At 38.4% G+C, this 23,488-nt stretch overlaps 1 protein-coding gene across 1 annotated transcript in view; it reads right to left on the reverse strand.

Moving 5' to 3' along the window:
* MYO3A (myosin IIIA) overlaps positions 1 to 23,488 on the reverse strand; it is a 170,475-nt gene that overhangs the window by 60,731 nt on the left and 86,256 nt on the right. The window contains exons 14-18 of the mRNA XM_029236397.1: positions 22,938 to 23,036; positions 22,715 to 22,829; positions 16,054 to 16,180; positions 12,149 to 12,359; positions 10,210 to 10,357 (exon numbers count right to left, since the gene is read on the reverse strand). Coding sequence (XP_029092230.1) covers positions 10,210 to 10,357; positions 12,149 to 12,359; positions 16,054 to 16,180; positions 22,715 to 22,829; positions 22,938 to 23,036 — 700 coding nt within the window. The remainder of the gene's footprint in view (positions 1 to 10,209; positions 10,358 to 12,148; positions 12,360 to 16,053; positions 16,181 to 22,714; positions 22,830 to 22,937; positions 23,037 to 23,488) is intronic.

Raw genomic sequence — 23,488 nt, forward strand, 5'->3', positions numbered from 1 at the left:
CAGACACATTATGCTGACAGCATAGTATAGCTTAAATGGCAACTGCAAAGTTCAAAAGAGGTTTTGTATATTTTCTATGGAAAGCGTTCAAGGTTAGGGTCTAAATCAACGCACTTGTCACTTCTATTTGCCTGTGTCAAAATCCGCTGAGTGCTTCGGTGGCAGGTCATACAGAGCAGAGTAACTTGGAAAACAGTGGGCGTAGACCTTTAAGATACTTGTTAGTATCTCCAGGCAAACGAATGGGGAAAAGCTGCCGTTACTCGGGATTCACAAAGCGCTCACTTGTAGTAGTTATCATGCCTAAAACAACATATTATGTATTTTTATGGCCGTAATGATTTCAAAATGTTCAGTTGTTTTAAGTATGTGTGGAGAAATGTAGCTCACGTACCTACTCAGAAAGCCCTCTGCTGTGTCCTGTACGTTAAACAAATACATTTAAAGCAGATGAGTAGAGCTGTTAACTACAGTAAAGCTGAGCTGTTTAACATATATAATCCCTACCCTGTTGAGATGCTCCCAAGTCCCTTTTGAAAAAGGGGATCATTTTAAGTATACACCAAGGAGAGAGGAAGTGAGAAGCCGTGGGTGTTAGAAAACCTCATGCCTGAAACAAGATCTCCTTGTTCTGCATTGAACTTTGAGTGTGAGGCGGGAAGGACATAGCAGTAGGAAAGCCTACGGAAGATGCATCCACAGCTATGGCCTCAACAACAAGCTTAAATGCTTTGGGCCAAAGTGTCACCCCAGGAGGGATTTGAGATTACCACCTTGAGTCCTCAGACTCACACAGCAGCGTGGGAGGGTGGCCACCATAAACCGATAGGGCTGCAAGCTTCCACATGCTCCTAAGGAGGTGAAAATGCAAGTGTGGACTGCTCATCATGGATCACCAACACAGTAAAGGCTCCACGCGTATCACTCAGGTCTCACCCCCTCAGAGAGCCCCTTCCCCGTCTCCTGGTCTGATCCAGCAATACCCATTCCTCCACTGGTCACTCTCTATCCCTGCCCTGTCTCAGCCACCATGCTTTAAATTATTTCACAGTATTTCTAGCATTTTCACTTATCCTCCCTCTCTCTCATTAGAATGAAAACTCCATGAGGACACGAACTTTTATTCCCCTCTGTACCCTTTTCCTCTGTCTCTAGGGAGACTTGGGTGTGTTAAATAAATTACAAATGAATGAATGAAGCTCTGAGTGACTTTCCTGGGAAATTATCTTCTTTCTCCTCCCCCCGCTTTATTGAAATAGAATCGACACAGAACACTGTGTAAGTTTTAGGTGTACAATGTCTTGATTTGATACACTTATATACTGAAAAATGATGACCACCACAGAGTTAGCTAACAACTCCATCCCACCACATAATTACCTTTTTTTTTTTTTTTTTTTTGGTGAGAACATTTAAGATCTATTCTCTTAGGAACTTTCAAGTATACACAGTATATAGGCAGCCTAGCAGACTGCATCATCGTGTAAAGGATAAACAGGTCCTACCTCTCCCCCCAAAGCACCACGTTATCATTTTACTGTTGGAGAATATGTTTTTACTACCATCTGGTAGTTTGGGCTAAGTCTGAAGTTTCAAAAAGAGCTTCCTGAAATCAAGGAGTTTGGCTTACATGGTATTTTCTTTCATGCAAGATGGGTATATGCAGTAACAGGGCATACTGAAGTCTTACACTGAACTTGCACCTGGGAAATGAAGTCATATCCTTCTCATGTAGGTAAGTCCATTACCTGACACTGCTCCACAGTTTTAGGTATTTTAGAATCTGGAAATATTTTAACAGTTGGTTTAGAGGATCCTCAATATTTATTCTCCTGTGTTTCCTGTTTCAAGTCATAAATCACTATCTCTTATTTTTATAAGTTTAGTCCACTTTTTAATGATTCTCTGCTTCAAGTCATGGGAGAAGAATGAATGGGATTTATATCAGATGGTATTTGCAGTTCACCTAGGTTTGTGGCACCATCTCTGTGTAGATCGTTGCAGACAATGCTACATAATGAAATTCCTTGAACATTTGTGGAGCACCTGCCATGTGTATATTTAGGGGCAGGTGGGACTGGGGAAGGTAGAAATAAAGATGAAAAAGGTAGAGTTCCTGCCCTTTAAAGCGTAGCAAGAATGCTCTCTGCCTTTCCATTCCAACCTTTAAGTTACATCCTAGGATTTCTTTGCTTTTGCTATATTCTCTTTTTCAGTTGTTCCATCTCCTAGGTCTATATCCTTCCTGTTAGGTGGTCTCTAAGCTCTCCAGCTGTCACAGTCTCTGTCACCACTGCCACCTGCCTCAGTGTTACTGTTCTCTCCAGTCTCCTTCCTTCCAGACTTACGTTGATTTTCCTTGGCCTTTCATGTGAAAATACTGTCTCTCTCTCTTTTTCCTCCCCTCCTTCCCCTCTCCCTTCTTCCTTCTTTCTTTCTTCAACTAGATGGAGCACGTTTTCTTCTGTACAAGAGAATACTTTGTAAGTTCCTTGTTTCTTCTGAACTTCGCTTATTTGTTTGTTCGTGAGAATATCCTGGATGGGTATCAGAAGACCCAGATTCCGGCCCTGGCTTTGTTTAACCAGCCTGGAACGTTGGGCAAGTCACAGGGAGTCATTTGTATCTATGAAATATAGATGATCTATTTAGGTTTCTTCTGGTTCTAACATTTCAGGATGCCAAAACTGCCTGCCTGTGTTGTGAAACTTAATGAATAAACGTTCTGTTGACAGAACATTTACAAGGGGGAAGAAGCCACATACACATTTATGCCCCGACACCTGTCTTTTAGTAAAAGATTTCCTACTCACCAACTTCTCATGTGAGTGTACACACTCATGAAAATACTGCCCGCGTGGAAAGAAACCATTGAGAAGTTACCCACTCTAAGAGAAAGGCTTTATAGGTTGAAAATCTAGGATTTAGGGTGTTATCAGTACTCGAGGTGCACTGAGTATGTTTATTATAGTGAAAAAAGAAATTTTGCCACTCTTTATCTTGGAATAATTTCAAACTAACAGAAAAGGGGCAAGAACAGTACAAAGAATTCCCATGTACCTTTTACCCAAATTCCCCGATCCCTAGCATTTTTACTGCATTTGCTTTATCATTTGCTCTCTTTCTATATATACATATTATTTTTAGTAATAACATTTTACTGAAGTAGCTAAGTATTAAAAAAAAAACTAAAAATGAAGAAAGCACAGTGGTAAATATGCATGCTGTAAAAATCTAAACTCTTGATGTTAAGTAAAATTTATGATTGGAAATCTATTTCTTTCGGTATTTTCTATTCAAAGCTGATATCAATGGTCTCATTCATTTTTACGTTAATAGCAAGCCAAAGAGAATGTTGATCATCATTCATTTGAAATGACATAGGTCACTAATTCAGAATTTGACAAGTAAACTAATGAGAAAGTATTTTGCATAATTCCTAATAAAATATACATGTTATATTTTACATATATTTAAGAACTTTGGAGAAAGGAGATTTAGATGATGCTCTCTAGAAAAGTTTCCTTTTTCAGAAAAAGAGATATACACATTTTGAGGTGAAAAGTTTCATCTAGTCACTTTTTGTATGTGGTACCTAACCTTGAAAAGTCTTTAAAAGCCATAAAGGATTTTACAAATTTATATTCTATTGACAGGTATTGGTTTAGGATAAGGAGGAATTTCAGTTAGGAATTCAGACGACATGTAGTTTCCTGTACGCCAGGATCTCTTCCACCTTAAACTATTTTTGCATTACTGTCATGTCTATGTCTTTACCAAAAAATTTTATTTCAGTTTGTCAATACTATGTTCTAACCTTACATGTAGAAAACTATAGTAACTGTATACGGATTGATGCTCCTATAGTAACCGTATACAGATTGACGCTCCTATAGTAACCGTATACAGATTGACGCTCCTATAGTAACCGTATACGGATTGATGCTCCTATAGTAACTGTATATGATTGATGCTCCTATAGTAACTGTACACGGACTGATGCTCCTATAGTAACCGTATACGGATTGATGCTCCTATAGTAACCGTATATGGATTGATGCTCCTATAGTAACCGTATACGGATTGATGCTCCTATAGTAACTGTATACGGATTGATGCTCCTATAGTAACTGTATATGATTGATGCTCCTATAGTAACTGTACACGGACTGATGCTCCTATAGTAACTGTACACGGACTGATGCTCCTATAGTAACCGTATACGGATTGATGCTCCTATAGTAACCGTATACGGATTGATGCTCCTATAGTAACCGTATACAGATGGATGCTCCTATAGTAACTGTATACGGATGGATGCTCCTCACTGTATACTTCACTCAAAATTATTTTTAATCATAATTAAAAGATTTTTTGAAATATTATCAAATTGTCAAAATAAGTACCACAAGTCCCCACATCACATTCAGGGTGTTGGCCAACTTCACTGATAGAAAAGAAGCAGACTGAGTGCAGCATGGGTGTTGAGAGAGGGACAGGGAGGACCCAGGAGCCCAGGAGGCTGCCTGCGGGAGCCAGAGAGGGAGAGTGGCCTGCTCACAGCCAGGAGATGCTGCAGGGATGTGCCACGTGTATCTACTCATTTGGGTACCAGCTTTCATATTCACTTAGTAGGTGAGAAGTTTAAGGAACATTTGTGTGTGATCTCAAACAGTAGCCTAAAACTTGGCCAAGCATTTATAAAGGAAGATTTATTGCATACCAAGGGTTTCTTAAATGTACAGCTGTCTTAATGCTTAAGGAAAATGCCTGTAAAATTGCCTTTATCCCTTGGAGAGCTCACATAAGACAAATGCCACCACCATCACACACATATGGCACGTGCAATAGGGAAGAAAGCTGGATATAAGATAAAAATTCACACTTTGCAAGCAAAACAATTTGAAGACATTTATAAGGGGTTTGTTTCGAATTACCCACATATTTTTTTACCAGATGACTGATTCTTTTTACTTTATGATGATAAAAAACGTTGCAAGGATAGATACTATGTAATTGAACGAATCTTTGTTCTTTGTAATTGCCACAAATTATGTGTTGGAGCCCACATTCAAATCCTCAAAAGCTTTAAACTTTAGGATATGAACAGCTGGAGATAAAATTCATACACATCAGCTTCTGTGAGAAGCTAGAGACATAATTGCAGTTATTGTTTCCATTACATGCTGTAAATAACTTCCTGCTTATAAAATGACTTCTGACTTTTAATTTTAAACCCATGAGTGCATATATAAATTATATATGTATATATATGTATGCTTATCTTTTAGCAAAACAAATATTAATAGCTCATTTTAAAAACAAACTTTAGGGACTTCCCTGGTGGTGCAGTGATTAAGAATCTGCCTGCCAATGCAGGGGACACGGGTTCGAGCCCTGGTCTGGGAAGATCCCACATGCGGCGGAGCAACTAAGCCCGTGCACCACAACTACTGAGCCTGTGCTCTAGAGCCTGCGAGCCACAACTACTGAGCCTGTGTGCCACAACTACTGAAGCCTGTGCGCCTAGAGCTGGTGCTCTGCAACAAGAGAAGACACCACAATGAAAAGCCTGCATGCCGCAACTAGAAAAATGCTCTCGCGCAGCAATGAAGACTCAATACAGCCAAAAAAACCCCAAAAAAACTTTAGTTCAGTTAACAGTCAGAAAAATGTGCTGCACTAATGGATCAGAAAGCTTATCCTAGGTATAGATGGGCATATGAGGAAGTAGTGAATCTTCAGGATTCTAGAGCAATGCTTTGTAGTATCATACATGAGTTCTGGGGCTAAAGAACAATGGCATTTATTCCAATTCAAACTCATGCCCATGGGGGACTAATCCATGGTTGTGTTCATTGAGCTCCCTTTCATATGGAAGAAAACCAGAAAATAAGCAAAAACAAACCCAACAACAGCAAAGTCTTGGCTACAAATTACCATGGAGATTCAGTGTGAGGGCTATTTCGAAAAGATGCCTCCCTTATTAGAAATGCGATGGCTTGTTTGCTGCTCTTTGAGCTGCTAATTAATAGCTTTTTGAAAAATATGGAAGTAAACAATGTGCATAAAATAATGCTCTACAAATCAAATAGGGAAGGCTGAAATATGAATACTCTATTTGTGGAATTAATAAAGTTGACAGAAAAGTATACACTTTTCAGTTGCAACTTATTTAGCAGAGTTTGATTGAGTCTTGAATTTTAAAAGATTACAACCATATTCCTCATCACCTATTTGCAGGGGAGGGGACCTAGATTATTATCTAACTTTCAAACTACTGTTTTCAGACATAAATTGTTCCTTTAAATTTTATTAAAGTCAAATGGTTCTTCTAGTGCTGTAAAAGTATGGAAGCTTCCAATGTTATATTCAAATATTAGCTTCAAATGAAATATCAAACCAGACAATTTTCAGGAGCTATATATTATACACATTAGAAAAACAATACTACTCTAGACCTACTGTCTTAGACATTCTAAATATCTAGATAGTAAGGAGAAAAAAGATACAAGTTCTGGGTGCTCTTGGTTGTGGGTTGAGATTACGAGGGATATAATTTATGTCCATAGAAATGTAGGTTTTGAGAAGAAAAGAGGCATAGCTGCCAGCGAGTTAAAAATGAGGTTCCCAGGGACTTCCCTGGTGGCCCAGTGGAAAAGACTCCACACTCCCAATGCAGGGGGCCCGCGTTCAACCCCTGGTCAGGGAACTAGATCATGCATGCTGCAACTAAGAATTTGCATGCCACAACTAAGGAGCCTGCATGCCGCAACTAAGACTGCATGCAACCAAATAAATAAATAATTTTTTTTTAAATGAGGTTCCCAGACTTAGGAATATGTTTCAAAAGGTATACAAATGGTTAGTTGGAGGCAACCATTCTGAGAAACAGAACTATCCACTCAACAAACTATGGATTAGGTCACTGTCATAAAGTCTTTCACTAAACATGTTTTACTATAGTCTATTGATTATTGTTTTAATAGAAATTAATAGGAAAATGATATTCAAAATACCTTAATAACCAACTTTACTGTACATCACATGCAAACAGAACTGGGGCAAAACCAGGAAACGCCTTTAGCTAAACTTTATGTCCCAATGCTGTAGGACTGACGATAAAGACAATATTTGTTGATTAAAGCAGAACCAGAAGTGGTTTCATCTGTGTAGATGCTACCCAAGGCTTGTGTCTTGCTCAGATTGGATAGATCATTTGTATGTCCATGAAACTGAGAACATTATGTCTTCCTGATAAGCAATAACAGCTTTACTAAGCGAAGGAGCTCTTAGGTCAAACCTATGATTACATTTGACCAGAAGAAGTGTGACCATGATTTTAATTAATTATTTGGCTTAAGTAGCTGTTTCTTATGTATAGAAATTGGTGTAAATGTGCTCTCTTTATCTGTGGTAGCTAATACATACAGCTACATAAGCATTTCTCAGTTACAATTTTTGCTTTCACACGTAAGTGACAGAGTGAAAGAAAAAGAAACCCCAACAGGTGCACACACACGTTAAAATCAACAGAATCTCTGACTACCCCTGTGTCCACCAGATCACAGATTCACTGACCTGATCACTCAGTTGCCAATGCTTGGTCCGTAAGATTATGAAGTAGGGATGCTTGGGTCGTTACCCTAGGAAGGCAATCGAAAGGACTGGGAATGGCCTTAATTCCTCAAAGTGCTTTGCATAATCTTGGATCCTAGTTACATTTTTAATTTGTTGGGGCAATTTTGACTTGGTTTTGTCTTGAAAGCCTCTCAAGGATATTTTTAAAGGAGCCATATTAGAGTAGTTTCATTTGTAGCAAGCCCAAAGACAAAACAATTAAGAGCATTAGGATGATGAATGAAATTCAAGGCTATCAATCAAAGTGAACTGTAAACTACAATTTTATAAAAAAGTGAAAAGCAAATAATTATTGAAAGATATGTACACGGGTTTAAAGGGTAGTTCCAATAAAATCAGGTTCTAACCTCAACCCCCCAAAGAGAAGAATAATAGAAGTCTGCTAACACAAGCTGTTAATTAATTAATCAGATGGGGAAATACACAAAGACGCACCTGGTCCCATGAAGCAAGTAATCCTAATAGATCCCTATCAAAAAGTCCAAACCAAAAAAAATTTACTTATTTCAATCTCTGGTTAGAATGGATTCTGTGAACACTGTGAGTCATTAAAGCAAGATGACATTGATTAATAAATATTCATTGAGCATTTGCTATATGTCAGGCTCTGAAGATACAAAAAGAATAAATACACAATCCCACAATCCTTGACCTCAAGGAGTCTTCAGCCTAGTGAGAGAGAGCAAAAACGGAAACTAAACACTGTGATGTCAAATGTCAAATGTTTTTACTGGACCATAGGGGAGGGAGGAGTAAGAATAAGTCTCACTGATTTTTTGGATTTCAGAAATGAGAAATGAAATGTAACATAACATTTTTGGCTCGAGTAAGCTGGTGGACAGAGATGTCACTCTCTAAGAAAGAATGTAAGTGGGAGGGAAAGATGATGGGTTCAATTCTGGATAAAGTTCTGGAAGCTGTCCTAATCAGGGGAGGTTTAGAGAGAGGCATGGGCTGGAGGTGAGGACTGAAGCATCCCTAGCATTTAGGGAGTAGTTGAAATATTGGAAATAGATTCTTTCCTAGTGAATATAAGAAGAGGTCAAAAATGGAAGCCATTGGGAGCTCGCATTTAGGGCAGTAATTGGCTGCACATTGGAAGAGACTGGGAACCTTTGAAAAATAGTGATAGCTAGGTCTCATTCGACGATATCTGACTTAATGGGTCTGGGATAGGATCTGAGCACTGGGATTTTACCCAAGTGATTCAAATATGTAGCCAGGGTTAAGAACCACGGATTTATGGGCTGGTGCAGGAAGAGTAAAGGAGGAACCCATCAGAGAGCAAGAGAAACAGAAAGCGTGTTAGGGATGACAAAAGAGGGATTTTCCAGAAACAGGAGTCTGTCAACAGGGTTGACAATAATAATGTGGAGACTAAAATGTTTCTGATACTAATGAGTGATGAGATTAAGAAGGGCCCTTCCAGTAGCCAGATACTACGGACTCAACGTACCCAGGCAGGGAAGAAATCAATACATTACAGTGAAGGTTGAATATGTTTTCAAGGAGCCTGGCTATGAAGGGAAGGGGGAGGGCTATGGCTGCAGACATAGCAGGCTGGAGAAGGGCTCTGTTTTTAAAGACTTTAAAGGATCTCATCATATAACTAGGCCAAAGGATGGCGCTACTGGAGAGGAGTGGAGAAGGGGTAGAGGGAGAGGGTGAGAGAATGAGTATGTGATGAACAAGAATCTGGGGTAGATGAGAGCTGTGCAAACACAGATAAAATCTTAAATTTATGTCCCTTTTTTGACCTAAGAAATGTCACAATCCAAACATTTTTTGTGCAACCACTGTTTTCAAGATGCGATCTCAAAGTAAATTTGCAATAAGGCTAAATATTTTGAAGCAAAAGAGGTTCATCATGTACCTCTAATTTATCTCAAATTTAAACAAAAACCTCAGTTTTAATCAGTAAACACAAAACAATTTAATATTATTTAAAGGAGAAATAGCACACTAAATGATATAAAATACTACTATTTCTTTTAGACTTGATTAACTAAATAATTTTAACACTAACGTTTTGCCAAATGCGATGCAAGTGAGTTTCTGACTTTTGAAGCTGAATCATTATTACACATTGTACTGTGACAAAATTACCGTTTCATGGCATTTACATCAAATCCATTATCTTGCATTCTGCTGCCTAGCAACTGGAATTCTGAAGTTTAATGCATTTTAGATGGATATTTACATTTCAAACAGAATTTCAGCTATGCAGTCTACAGAAAGAAAGAGCTAGACACATCTGCTTACTTAAATTTCCAAAGGAAACTTCTTTGTTTGCAAGGACTCAGACGTGCTAAGTTTTGGAGAAGAGTCCGGTGATTTTTGGTGGAGTACACTCAGCATCACGTATCAAGACACACTAAATTCATACCAGCTTTTTGGCTTGTTTTTGTTTTTATAATGAGCATGGAGAAAAGGAAACCTTTTTTTGGTCTTTATTAAATGTCTCAGGCTTTAAATCTATGATTTAGATCCTGCTTCATAGTACAATTCTCCACAGAACACACACACTGCATGCATCTATACTATATATAACAAAGCACCTCAACTTACCTGTTCCCAGGCGAACACATGTTGATTGAAATAAAACTGAATTTGTTCATTTGCAATGTTAATGCACAGCTGCTCAAAGGAATTTTTTTTGAAATTTTCAAAGCCAAATATATCCAGAATGCCAATGCTTAGCTCATCATCATTCCCACTGGAAGATTGAAGAGGCATTATTTTGAGTTCTTATTTATTTTCTTAGGAGGTAATTCAAAGCAGGGTATCTCAGCGTCACTTTTGTGATTTAGCTAAGAAACTACTACCAGGACATAGAGTGAACATTTTTTCTTTCTTTTTTTTTAAAAAAAATTTTTTAACATCTTTATTGGAGTATAATTGCTTTACAATGGTGTGTTAGTTTCTGCTGTATAACAAAGTGAATCACCTATATATATATACATATATCTCCATATTTCCTCCCTCTTGCGTCTCCCTCCCACCCTCCCTATCCCACCCCTCTAGGTGGTCACAAAGCACCGAGCTGATCTCCCTATGCCATGTGGCTGCTTCCCACTAGCTATCTATTTTACATTTGGTAGTGTATATATGTCTGTGCGAAAATCTTCTTAATTGAAAAAGTTTCCCTCCACAGAACATTAACTAGGTAGCATTCATTTTAATATGTAGACAGTATAATATTTTCCTTGTACTACAGAAACTACTCCTAGAGTCATGAATCACAGGGAAAACCTAGCCAGCGCTCAGAATATAGTATGAATGTGTTCAGTAAAAACCATACCAGAAAAGCAAAAATTCAGTGAAAGGGTATTTAGTCTCTCATTTTAGGACAATTAAAACATCCTGCTAAAGATATTTTACTTATTTTAAAGAACTGTTATTTGGTTTTTAATTATCCACTCATAATTTTTAATATGGGATGAACAGTAACCTGGAGAAAGATATAAATATATATTAATTTATATCATAATGAAATAATTTAAAATACAATTCAATACTATTTCACGATTCAATATTCCAGATGCAACTTTGCCCTGCTCCTCCACAATGGTTACCTCTGTTCACTAATTTTGAGGGAGAGAGACTTAAGAACGTTATTCCTCGATGTTCTTAACTCTCTTGGATAGTCTGAATGATACTATGGTGTGGTGTGTATTTTAGTGGAAAAATAACAGTGAATTACACCCCTGAAATGTATATGAAATGGTCTTTCATGCTTAGTAAGCAAGTGTGAAAGAGGTGATCTTAAGGTAGGAATCCACCATATTTTTCACATACCAATTTCTAAAGATTATATAATTTATAGGAGAACACAGCTTTGGATGTAAATGTAAGGATATATCTCGGCACAAGCCCTGGTGTACAGAGAGCACTCAACGGTGGCTGCGATTTCAGATAAGGCACTAGACAGGCTGGAGACTTAAGTTGCATTTTGCATCTGTTATGGTCAGATAACACTACTGTTCACATCTTGCTCTATCACTTATTAGCTATCTACAGCATTTCTTAACCAAATTTCATTGAAGATCATATGTGCCCCTGCTGGGTTATAATGAGAGTTAAACTATGAAAAGGAAGTTTTCCTTTGCCTTGAAAATTTAATTCAATCCCTCAAAACAAAGACAAAGAACTGCTGAATAGACATTCTCTGCAAGTATAAAATGGTATATGCTTCACGGCACACCTTCTAATTAAAAGAACATATAAATTGACAGTAAGAAGTCACATTAACAAATCACTTTCTATTATGTTTATTCATGTTGCTACAGTTTCTGTGTCCCAGCAGTTTTAAAGTTTTATAGCTACCTGATGCAATGAAGTGGCACCATTAGTAAATAAAGCAGAGCTTAAACTAGAAGCAAAAGTTTAATAATTAAATGACACCAATTAGAAACATTTTCAAAGGGACTCACAGACAAATCAGTAAATTAGAAAACAGATTTACATCACCTGACGTTTGGGGAACAAGTTCTATAAAGTTTTTTACCTGGGTGATGCGTTGTGCTTCAATAAGCTGTTAATGCAATTGACTATCCAACTAAACAGGCGTCCATATAAAGTTTTCGCTGTCGCATCCCTGACGTCAGTAGCTTTCTCTACAGTATTGGGTCGTATGATGGTTTCTCCTCTAGTGACCACGCAGTGGGAGGTGAGAGCTTCTTGTAGCTCATCTGCTTGAATGCAAAGCAAAGAAGCAGCTAAAAATAAACAAACATGTGTTGTTAGAAGATATGATGACAATGATGTCGTTTCCCAGAGAATGAAAATGTCTTAATTCACCTTCTTCAAATGACATGAAATAAACATGTGAAGGTTTTATAATATAAAAAGAATATCCTATTCAATAGGAGCCCTGTGTTTCTTCTAGATCATCTTTCTCCGCTAATCTCGACTGGTCAGCTATAGGCTGTTGTATAATACAGCACAACCCAAACTGAGCTGGCTGATAGAGTGACCTTCCACACAAACCAGTGGTTGTTTAGGTGATGCCAAACACAATTTCACTGAATTATGTTAAAATATTTAAAAACATAATGAACAGTTCTGCTATCATTTGGATGCCACTATTATAGACACATTTTCAAAACATGGAAATTAATTGTAAAGTTACCTAGACTTCAGGGATATACCCAAACAAATGCATTTTAAGTAACTTCTGCAAGATGGAAACAAACGAGCATAAAACGTCTTGACATTCATATACTTTTTAATCATACTACTATTTCTCAGTTATATATGTCAATGACTAAAGTTTGTTAAAACGTATTGCCCGAACAAATATTTAATATTTAATTAAATATCACAGGTAATTTTAACTCAGTGAACAAAACTCATTGTTGAATATAATAAACATCCTTAACCCAAACTATTACAGGACAGACAGGCTGATTTCTCAAATCAGTCGTTCTCCTTTTAAAATATTTTGAACATTTTAAATTTAGTTTTAGCACTTGGGACAAGATATTTCTTGGTTATGTTGCTAAAATTGTTGAACCTTATTTAAAACAAAATATTTTTTCACAATGTAGAAGTAATATAAGCTTAATACACAAATCCTACCTTCAGAGAAAACATTCTGCGTTTCTTTCCTTCTAGGCATGTTTATTACCACTATTCTGCACATACATTTTATCTTAATAGCTTAAGCATTTCCCATCTTGTTGAATACTGTTTGTTGATATAATTTTAATTTGCTGCATAATATTCTGACATATATAATAACATATCAATTTTTAAATTGTTGCATATTTAGGTTGCTTCCATATATTCACAATTGTAAAGAATGCTAGGATGAATATTTTGGGCATGAATCTGTGCTTCTGTCTTGTATCATTTTCTTAGCATAAACTGCCTAAATTCAGCAATTGGTTGAGTATATAAACACTTCTAAGCCTTTTGATATATTCTATTTAGCTGCTCTTCAAAAACTCTAAACCAACTGTACTCCTACCAGCCAAATGAAAGGTAAATAATTTCAACACAATTTCATGGACACCAGGGATTATTATTTTTAAAAAGAATGCTTTCTTCTTTCACTTTGACTCCTAGCAAAGCTGAATACTTTCTTCTTTGCATATTTTTATTAGTGATTTGTGGTTCTTACTTTGTAAACTGCCACATTTTCATTTTCTTATTTTGTAAACTGCCTATTTTTCATTGATATATTCATCTCTTCCTAATCAATTTATAAGAGTTTAAAGAGAATAATGCTTTGATATATATATTGCAAGTATTTTCCCTCATTTTTCATTTGCATTGCAATTTAATTTATTTTCCTTTTTTTGGTATGAAAGCTTTAATTTTTATGTTGTCAAATATCCACTTAAAAAATTATTTCTGCTCTTGGTTTTCTGCACATAAAGTCCTTCAAGTCTTTTCTCATCTCAGGATTATATAAATGCATTTTGTCCTGTACATTTATGTATGTATGTATTTATTTACTTATTTGCATTTAAATTGATAGACATTTGGAATACACTTTGGTATAGGGCGTATGAGAAGGATTCAAACTCCCCCTCCTCCAAATGGTCGGCCAGTTGCTTGTCCCTACAACACTGATTCCCTAGTGATTTGTAATGCCTTTCTGGTAATTCTACTTCGCTCTGTTTCTGAATAATGTCTCCTATTGACTGGTATGTCTATTTCTATTCCCCCATTATTCATTAATTTGACATATATTTATTTATTGAACATCTACTACATGCCAGGTGTTTTACCTGGGGATATACTGCTAAGTAGAACCCCTTTTAAGACAAAGTTCTCATCTTGATGGTCTTTATCCAGAGGGAATGAGAAGCTAATCAAGAAGAACAAGTGGGAAGATAGAGGGGGAGAAGGAAAGGGACAAGGAGGATAGGAGAGGAAGGCTGAGAGACACCACGGATACATGTGTTAAGTGGTTCCTGAATGAACTGTGGAGGACAACCTGGAAAAGTTCAAGAATTAACGTGCAATGAACAACTGGGTGGTCACTTAGTGCAGGTGAGACATGATGTGTCTTAGATGAGAATAATGATGATGGAGAGAAAGACAAGAGGTCATATTTGGGAGAGAGTTTTGGGATAGAATGGACAAAACTGGTGCCTGATTGAAACCATGCACCTGTAAAATCATCTGGAAACACGGCCCTGGTTTGGAGATAATTCCTTGTGACTTTAATTACAAATCACTTTAATGTAAATTAGTAAAATTTCTATCTTCCATGAATGCTTTAATTCGTTTTAACTATATTCATATTAACATTAACCTTCTGTGACCCATATAACTGTCTCCTGCTATACGGAAATGGGTTTCCAATCATCAAAATCATTTTTCAGTTCGGTAGTTTCTAAGTGTACTCATATTTACGACATAGCTCTATTGCAACTCATTCTGTTGGCTGCTGATAACTCTTGTAATTATGACCAGATGGTGAGGTTTGAATCTTATCATTGGCGCTTTCTGGCAATTCCTTCCACTTCTGATAACCTAATATCTTATGTGCCAATTAAGGTTTCCTTATATATGAAAAGCCAGAACAGGTTTCCAGGTACCTGCCAATCATTACATGCCAACCTCAGACGCTTGTTCTGCTGTGTTACCAAGCTGGTGGGATGGAGATGATGGGGATTTGGGGACAGATCCAGACCAGGGTGGCCCTCTGAAATTATCCTAAAACATCTCATTCTGTTCCTGAGTAAGTATAAATCAGAAAAAAATATATAAACAAAATTTTATAACATTATTTCCTAGGTTATGAATGAAACTTTAACAAATCTGGAATTGTGGAGGCATATGACAACACTAAAAATAAAAATTAGGGTATATTCTAAATTAAAAAGCTTTGCCACTGGACAGTATCAGTGAGAAACCTTAAATTATTAAAATAATTCACCGAACTCTGCCAGTAAGACAAAAGCTGATTTGAAGCAAATACTGTGATGTACTTTTCTTGCATAGAAAATGACTCCGAAATTAATCAAGCCAAGATGAATGCGTGTAAAAAATCCATCCAGTACGAAAATAAATATTCAGGTCTTTATTACTTATAAAATGATAACAGATGCCAAATTGTTATCACAATAACAACTTTAACTCTTTTTCAGATCAGTTTGCTAAATTTTAACTACGCTTTCTGTGTTTTTACATTGAAATGTAAATAGCTCCTAAAATAATCATGAAAGCCTAGCCTTTAGAAATGTTTTCTACAGTAATTAGTTAATTTGTAGCCATGAAGATCTGTTTTAAATAGTGGACTTTGAAAACTCCATTTGACACCAATTGAATCTGAGTATTCATTTTTAGGATTCCAAAAAAGTACAACTGCTTGAAGTTATCCCTATGTGACACTTTCAGTATGTCATCAGACTTTTTTTAGGAGTTCAGTTTTGAATGCAAGATAATAAAACTCACAGTTCTCCAGAGCTGCATGATTAGAAATGTGGCTCTTGTCAATCTGGTGTTCGGTTGCCACAGAAGAAAATTCAATGTTTCCAACGTTCAGGATTGCAGCCAGTATACTGTATACACTTCCAAGTTGCTGAAACACAGCACAGAAATGTTAGCATCATTCTCCCCTTGAGTACAGCAAGGCAGTGCCTGTGGCTGCCGACAGGCTGGGGAAGAATCTTTAGGATCCAGCATAACAAGGTTATCCCACAGCCTATGATGTCAAACTAAGAGAAGTCAACTGGCTTCCCTGGTCCTCTCATTCTCTTCAAATCATCGATGTTGGCTGAATTATGGCATTCAAGAATTGTAACTTTTTATGTATGTTGAATGAAGACAACTAGGTATCAAATTATCATTTTTAAATTATTATCAAATGACTAACTAAAAGGGAATTTTATGCCCCTCCCATGCTGACTAAAACCAATTTTTAAAAATAAAGTGTTTCATAGAAATTCAACACTGTGTGATGCTTTAAATACTTTAAAATTTACTTCACAAATATTATTTGATCACAACTGAAGCCATAACTGATAATCCAAAGAAAATGTACTAGCTTGTGATTTTAGACTGTTATAAGAAATGTAAGCAAAATTAAAGCAGGAAAAAAAAAGGCATTCTCATCTTAGACAAAAGACTTGTGACTTTGTACAAAGGGAAACAAATAAAATTCCTGTCACGACGCAATAAAAACTGCCTCTAAATGAGTTGACTCATAAAACTACTAATCATTTATCTTAAAACTGTGGCAGGAAAATGGCTTAGGAAATCATGGGTTTTGAAAAGTTTTAAGAGTTTTCCAATTTGGGTTATTTGTAGAGAATATCTGATTTTGGTTTGCCTGTCACTTTGCCTGGCCTGTGCTGAATCACAAATGTACAAGTAAATTGTAAACCCCGAAATATTGAAAGGGAAACCTACACCATGGGTACTGTTGACACCAACCGGAGAAAGACAAGCGGGGAGAGACAGAATGAGAGAGAAAAAGAGAGAGAGAGAGAGACACTCTCTGTATTGGAGAGTCACCAAAATTGTGCAGCCGTAAAATGTGTAGGCAGCAAGCTGTGATTAAAGGATGTGAAAATCAAGCCATTTAACTTGATTGTGCAAGTTGCCTCTTTCCAAAGTGAAATTGAAGCAGCTATGGACAAAAGACATATCCAGGGCTTCCCTGGTGGCGCAGCGGTTGAGAGTCCGCCTGCCAATGCAGGGGACATGGGTTCGTGCCCCAGTGCGGGAAGATCCCACGTGCCGCAGAGCGGCTGGGCCTGTGAGCCATAGCCGCTGAGCCTGCGCGTCCGGAGCCTGTGCTCTGCAGCGGGAGAGGCCACAACAGTGAGAGGTCCACGTACCACATAAAAAAAAAAAAAAAAAAAATCCAAACAAGCCAGTGAGATGACATTAAAAAAAATCACTAGTGGGATAAAAAGGAAGTAAACACCCACTCAGTTCAATTCCACTGTCTCCAAAGCGGGACAGTCTGCCCTGTTAACTCTCTGAGGCTCTGCTTTTAGGGGGGAGACCAGCACATTCTAGGAGAGTCACCTTGAACTGGACTAAAAGTTCCACAAGATATTTAGCAGTGATTGTGCTTCAGCTCCAGAAACAGATGTTATGTTTTCCTTTAACCTAAGCTATATGTTTGGATGTTCAGTAAACACTGAATATGTTTAAATTTGGAACATCCAGTTTTACATAAATGAAATATGTTTGTCACTAGATGCTAACTGCTAGACTGGTTTCATTTTAATGTGACTAAACATTGCTCTACCAGGCAATGGAAAGGAGTTGAGGCAAATATAAGTGAAACATTGCCTCTAACGACTGGGACTTGGAAGTAATAAACAAACCAATTAAAAATGGTTCCCTACTTCTAAGATAGCAACCTCTGGGGGAAGGAACTGGTAAGAAGATAAGCTCTTCTGATGATGTACAGCAGGGAAAAGTACTACAAAGGGGCCCAGCCCCGGGTCGGCAGCAGGAGCTGCTTGCTTGGCATACAACATGCTTCCCGTTTGGAGGGTGCTCTGAGATCCAATGAGCCTCTCCTGTTTTCCCCCAACCAGGCAACCAATACAGCCAGACTGCAGTCCAAAGGGGCATCTACCAGTAGCAACATTCAGCCTAGGACCAAGGATTGGAGACAGGAGTGGATGCTGTGTTTTTCTTTATTCACTGCATCCCTTTCTGCTTTAAGAGCCAGGATACCCGCTAGTGCTTAAATCAACTTGTCTCCATAGGTACAAGCTGTGGGTGATGGCAGGGTTGGGGGGAGGTTAGGGAGAGGGAAAGTGATGCAACAGAAGGGGAGGAGGCTGATCTGAATTTGAATTTTGGCAAAAAGAAGTGAGGAAGATGCACCGAAAGCAGCCACAGCCAGGAAGGGCTCGGGGTGGGGTAGAGTCAAGTTTAACTAGCATCATGCCAGCCCACTGGAGCAGCAAATATCCTATTTTCACTCCTGATGCAGCTAAGCTGGCTTTTATGTGGTGCTCAAACATTCAGGAGGGAGCAAGATCTTGGTCCTTTGAGCCAGAATGAGAGCAAAAGACCCAGGTGGTCACCAACGATGCGTTGGAACCTCAGAATCAGAGCATATGAACGGGACCAAGTCTGGAACAGGGTGGCATGTGGAATCACCCAGAGTGTCTCCCATGGCTTGTCTGAAATCTCTGGGTGGCAGTCATATGTCACTTGGAATATGGCTGAAACTCATGCCATCCGAGTCAGGGACTTCCTCTTCCAGAGCTGAACCAATTACATACACACGGCACTAGTAATAACCATATCTATTTTATTAGGAAATGTATTAGGGTCATCTCTGACTGCAAACGGTAGAGTTCAGATTGGTGTTGTTCCCAAAATATAGTCAGGTAAGGTTGACAGCAGTTTTCAGTGTCACATGATGTCCACCACCCCAGACATCACGGCTAAAAAAAGGGCACATAGCACTCCACCCTTCACATGAGATATCCACAGTAAGTTCTATAAGCTTAGTACTCTCTCAATTGTTCAACTCCTATTCTGTCCTCATCATTTTTCTCCCAACTCTCCAGCAAAGGCTTTTACTGATCAAGCGAATTGTCCTGTCCTCATACGTCAATCCCGTCACCCTGTCAACCTGTGCTGCTGCTGCTGCTTCTTGTTCTCCTCCTCCCCCTCCTCCTTCTTTTTCTTCTTCTTTTTCTTCTGTGAGAGTGCAGTAGGGGATTAAGATTTATATACTGGCCCTTTAAGAAACATGCATGTGTCTCACCTGCAGAAAGTTCTTCATAGTAATGTATTACAGCTAAGAGCAAAGTCTGCAAGCTTCCCTAAAAACCCCCAGAAATCTTAACAAACAAATGGATTCTTTTTTTCCATTTTACAGCCTAAAGCTATTTAATGCATCAACAGAGAGAAGGTCCCAATCATCTCCTTTCTGCCTAGAGACCACAGAACCACTGAGTTTCCTGATTTGAGCTGCAGGTTCTAGAGTAGACAGCCAAAGTTCCAGCCAGGGTCCAAGAATCTACGGAAAGAATGCGTCACTCAGAAAAAAGGATGATCAAGCTGGAGCCTCTACTTCTAAATCAAAAAGTTACTCAACTTTAGCTCAAGACTCCCTGTGAGTAGAGTATCTGCCTAAGGATGCATTCAACCCTGGCTTGCCCATGAGTCTACAGTAATGCTTCTCTCTCTGGTCCATAAAATTCTCCATCTTCTGGCAAAAACTGGGAAGTCATGGTAATAATTCTTCTCTGGTCCCCAGAGTAGTTATTTTGTTTCAGTTGGTCCTGAAAGCACCCTGCCAGGTCCCCTATGGCACCTACAGCTCTCACCCACCCCTCCCCACAACCAGTTCATCTAGAAACTTGGTAGCAAAGCTTATTCAGAACTCAAGGAGGACTCTAAATTCTGGGGCTGTAAAGGCAGCCAGGTAGGAAGTCTCCCCATCAAATCTGAATTCCTCCTGGCTATGGAGAAAGCCCACACCAGAAAAATTAACTCTAAAAGTTGAAATGTTTCCTGATGGACATAGATCACCCTGGTTTACTTAAACCTCTCCTGAAGGCCCTAATTTCAAGGCAAAAAAAAAGTCATTCATCTGTCCTGCTTCTCCAACCTCACCCAGCTGGCAGAGATCACACCTCACTCCCTAAGGTCAAAGGTCAAGGTCTTAAGAATACTTCCCTCAGGCCTGCAGCAAGGATACCCAAGGTCAAGTCAAAGGCTTTCAAAGAGAAGTCAAGAGTGGGAGACCACCCATCGTCAGAGCTGTCAACAGCAGAGGCTCCATATTTGGAGAAAACGCACTTAGCAGCAAACTTTTCTCTATTCTGAGAACAGGTACAGCTTTAGAAATATTAACTTCTGGTAAGCAAATGCATCAAATGGACAAAAGTTTATCGCTGACAGCCTTCCATTTTAGAAGGGAGGCAACAGTGCCTGAAAAACACGCTGCAAAATTAGATTCAATAACCTCACGGCACATAATTTGGATGATTCTTGTCAAGGGTCACTTCTATTAGCATGTCTACACTTTACATCCTGCTGATAAGATTTTCCAAACTTTTGGAGAAGAATCAGGTATTATTTTTAGCTCGGGCTCTTAGTAGAGATTTGATAACCCAAGAAATTTCAGTAAACTTCATAAGCAGACACACTAACAGTTTCAAGTTGCAGGAGTGTCATTTATGAAAATGAAATTAAAATCCAACAAATTGCACATTACTTTCCTGCAAGAGTTCATCTAGAAGCCTGATTCATGTTCCGAGTGAAGTGTTCTTTTCATCGAAGGATTGAATCAACACAACGAACAGTAAACTGCTAAGGGCAGAGTCTGAAAGCTTCTCTAAAAACCTTCAGGAATCCCTAGTAAACAAGATACTTTGTTATAAAACTTAAAAAAACAACCTAGTAAAAAGAAAGAAATCTTTATTACTCAGGGATAAATTTATAGCCTTAAATACCTTCATTATTAAATAAGGAAAAGGAAGAAACAGAGGAACCAAGTATTCTCCTTAAGAAAAAGAACAACACAAGAAACCAAATTAATACGTTAATAAAAATATTTTTTAAGTGAAATCAGTAATACAGATAATGTGGCTTCAAAGGATGCCATCAAAAAAGTAAAAAGACAACAAAAGAGAGAAAATTTTTGCAAATCATACGACACTTGTATCTACAATACAAAGAATTCTTACAACTCAATAATAAAAAGACAACCTAATTAAAAAATTGGCAAAGAATCTGAACAGATGTTTCTTCAAAGAAGATATGTAAATGATAAACTACCTGAAAAGGTAAGTACATGAAAAGAAGTTCAGCATCATAAGCCTTTAGGGAAATGCAAACCAAAACCACAGTGACACACCACGTCACACCCACTCTAATGGCTATAAACAGATAATAATAAGTGCTGGGGAAGATGGAGAGAAGTCAGAACCTTTATACACTGCCGGTTGGAATGTAAAATAGTGCGGCTGCTTTGGAACACAGTCTGGTAGTTCCTCTAAAGGTGAAACATTGTGTTACTCTATGACCTGGCTCTTCCACCCTTGGTACACCCTAAAGAGAAGTGAAAACTCATGTCACACAAAAACTCAGACGTGGATGATCACAGCAGCATTATTGATAATGACCGAAAAGTGGAAACAACCCAAACGCCCATCACGTGATGCATGGCCAAATAACATGAGGTATATCCACACAATGGAATATTACTCCTCGATAAAAAGAAATGAAGTACTGACACATGCTACAACACGGATGGACCCTGAAAACATTATGTCAAATGAGAGAAGCCGGTCACAAAGGGTGACATATTGCATCACTCAATTCATGCCAAATGTCCAGAATAAACGGATGTACAGTGACAGAAGCAGAGGTGGGATGGGAATGAGGAGGAACTGCTAATCACTAGCAGGTTTCGTCTGGAGTGAAAAATTTAGAACATGAAAATATTCTCAAAGTGATTAGGGGGAAGGATGTACACCTCAGTAACTGTATGAAAAGTCATTAAAATGTACACTTTTTTTTTTTTTTTTTGCGGTATGCGGGCCTCTCACTGTTGTGGCCTCTCCCGTTGCGGAGCACAGGCTCCGGATGCGCAGGCTCAGCGGCCATGGCTCACGGGCCCAGCCGCTCCGCCGCGTGTGGGATCTTCCCGGACCAGGGCACGAACCCACGTCCCCTGCATTGGCAGGCGGACTCTCAACCACTGCGCCACCAGGGAAGCCCCAAAATGTACACTTTTAAATGGCTGATTTGTACAGTATGTGAATTATATCTTAATAAAGTTGTTAGAAAAAGAAAACTGCACTAAAAAGGAATGTGTGACATGATCACATTTCTGCATTTACATAAAATTTTATATATATGTGGGAGATGCAAATATAAGTAAAATAAAAGACTAAGAACAAAACGAAATTCAGTTGTATCTCAAGGACACGGTTCCTCATGTATAAAGTAAAAATTATAATTCTAGTTATTTCGTAAGGTCATTTCAGTAATTTAAAAATTATCCATGTAAAGCACTTAGCACAATATCTGGCATATGGACCACTCAATAAATGCTAACTCTCACCATCAGCGAGGACAAAAAGACACTTCCTAAAGAGGTTCAAATGTCTTCCATACCCACCTCCATTGTAAAACCGATGACTTTGAAACACTGCTCAATTAATTCATATTGGGATTTATAGAAACTATTATTCATCATGTCCTGTACTGTTCTGATGTGGTCATTTTGCAGGTATCTGGAAAAAAAAAAAAGAAAGGACAGGTGAAAATCTGAAATTAAGTGAAAGGAGTGATTAAGTGAAAAGTAGAAGCATTATTTATGAAAGTTCAAGCTGCTGGGTTACCTGGGAGGCTTATTTTCTGGCAATTTGTAATGGGCTAGTTTCTTCTTTTCAGCTAAACCAGCATAGATGTAGTAAAAGATATGAAAATTTTTTTCTCCACTGAAAAAAAACAAGCCATTTTCAGGAAGGTGGTTAGTGAGAACATTTATTCATCACTAAAGTTTCTTGGCAACATAATTACCAGAACGCCTGTAAGCGCCACCAAGCACTTCCCAGAACACTGGGTTCTGGCCCTCTGTGGTTGCGACCCGTCGCTCTTTTCGACCACCACTGTCAGCGGACTGCACACTCTGCTAAGCACTTGTCTGAGTCATGCAGCGGCTATCTGCGTGTCCGCCAGGCATTTTTCTAGACACGGGGGATACAGCTGGAGCAAGCAGTCAAAACACCCTGACTTCTTGTCGTTTACATGCCAGCAGGAGCCAACAGAAAGAGAAACAAAGTAATAACTAGAGCATGCCAGGCCGTAGTGGGTGCTGCAGTACCTCATTTACCTGCCATGACCCTCTCATTTCACGCACAAGGGAACTGAAGCTGAGAGGGGACACTAA

This window comes from Monodon monoceros, unplaced genomic scaffold (genome assembly GCF_005190385.1).
Source record: "Monodon monoceros isolate NGI ecotype Baffin Bay Population unplaced genomic scaffold, NGI_Narwhal_1 Super_Scaffold_21, whole genome shotgun sequence".
NCBI lineage: Eukaryota > Metazoa > Chordata > Mammalia > Artiodactyla > Monodontidae > Monodon > Monodon monoceros.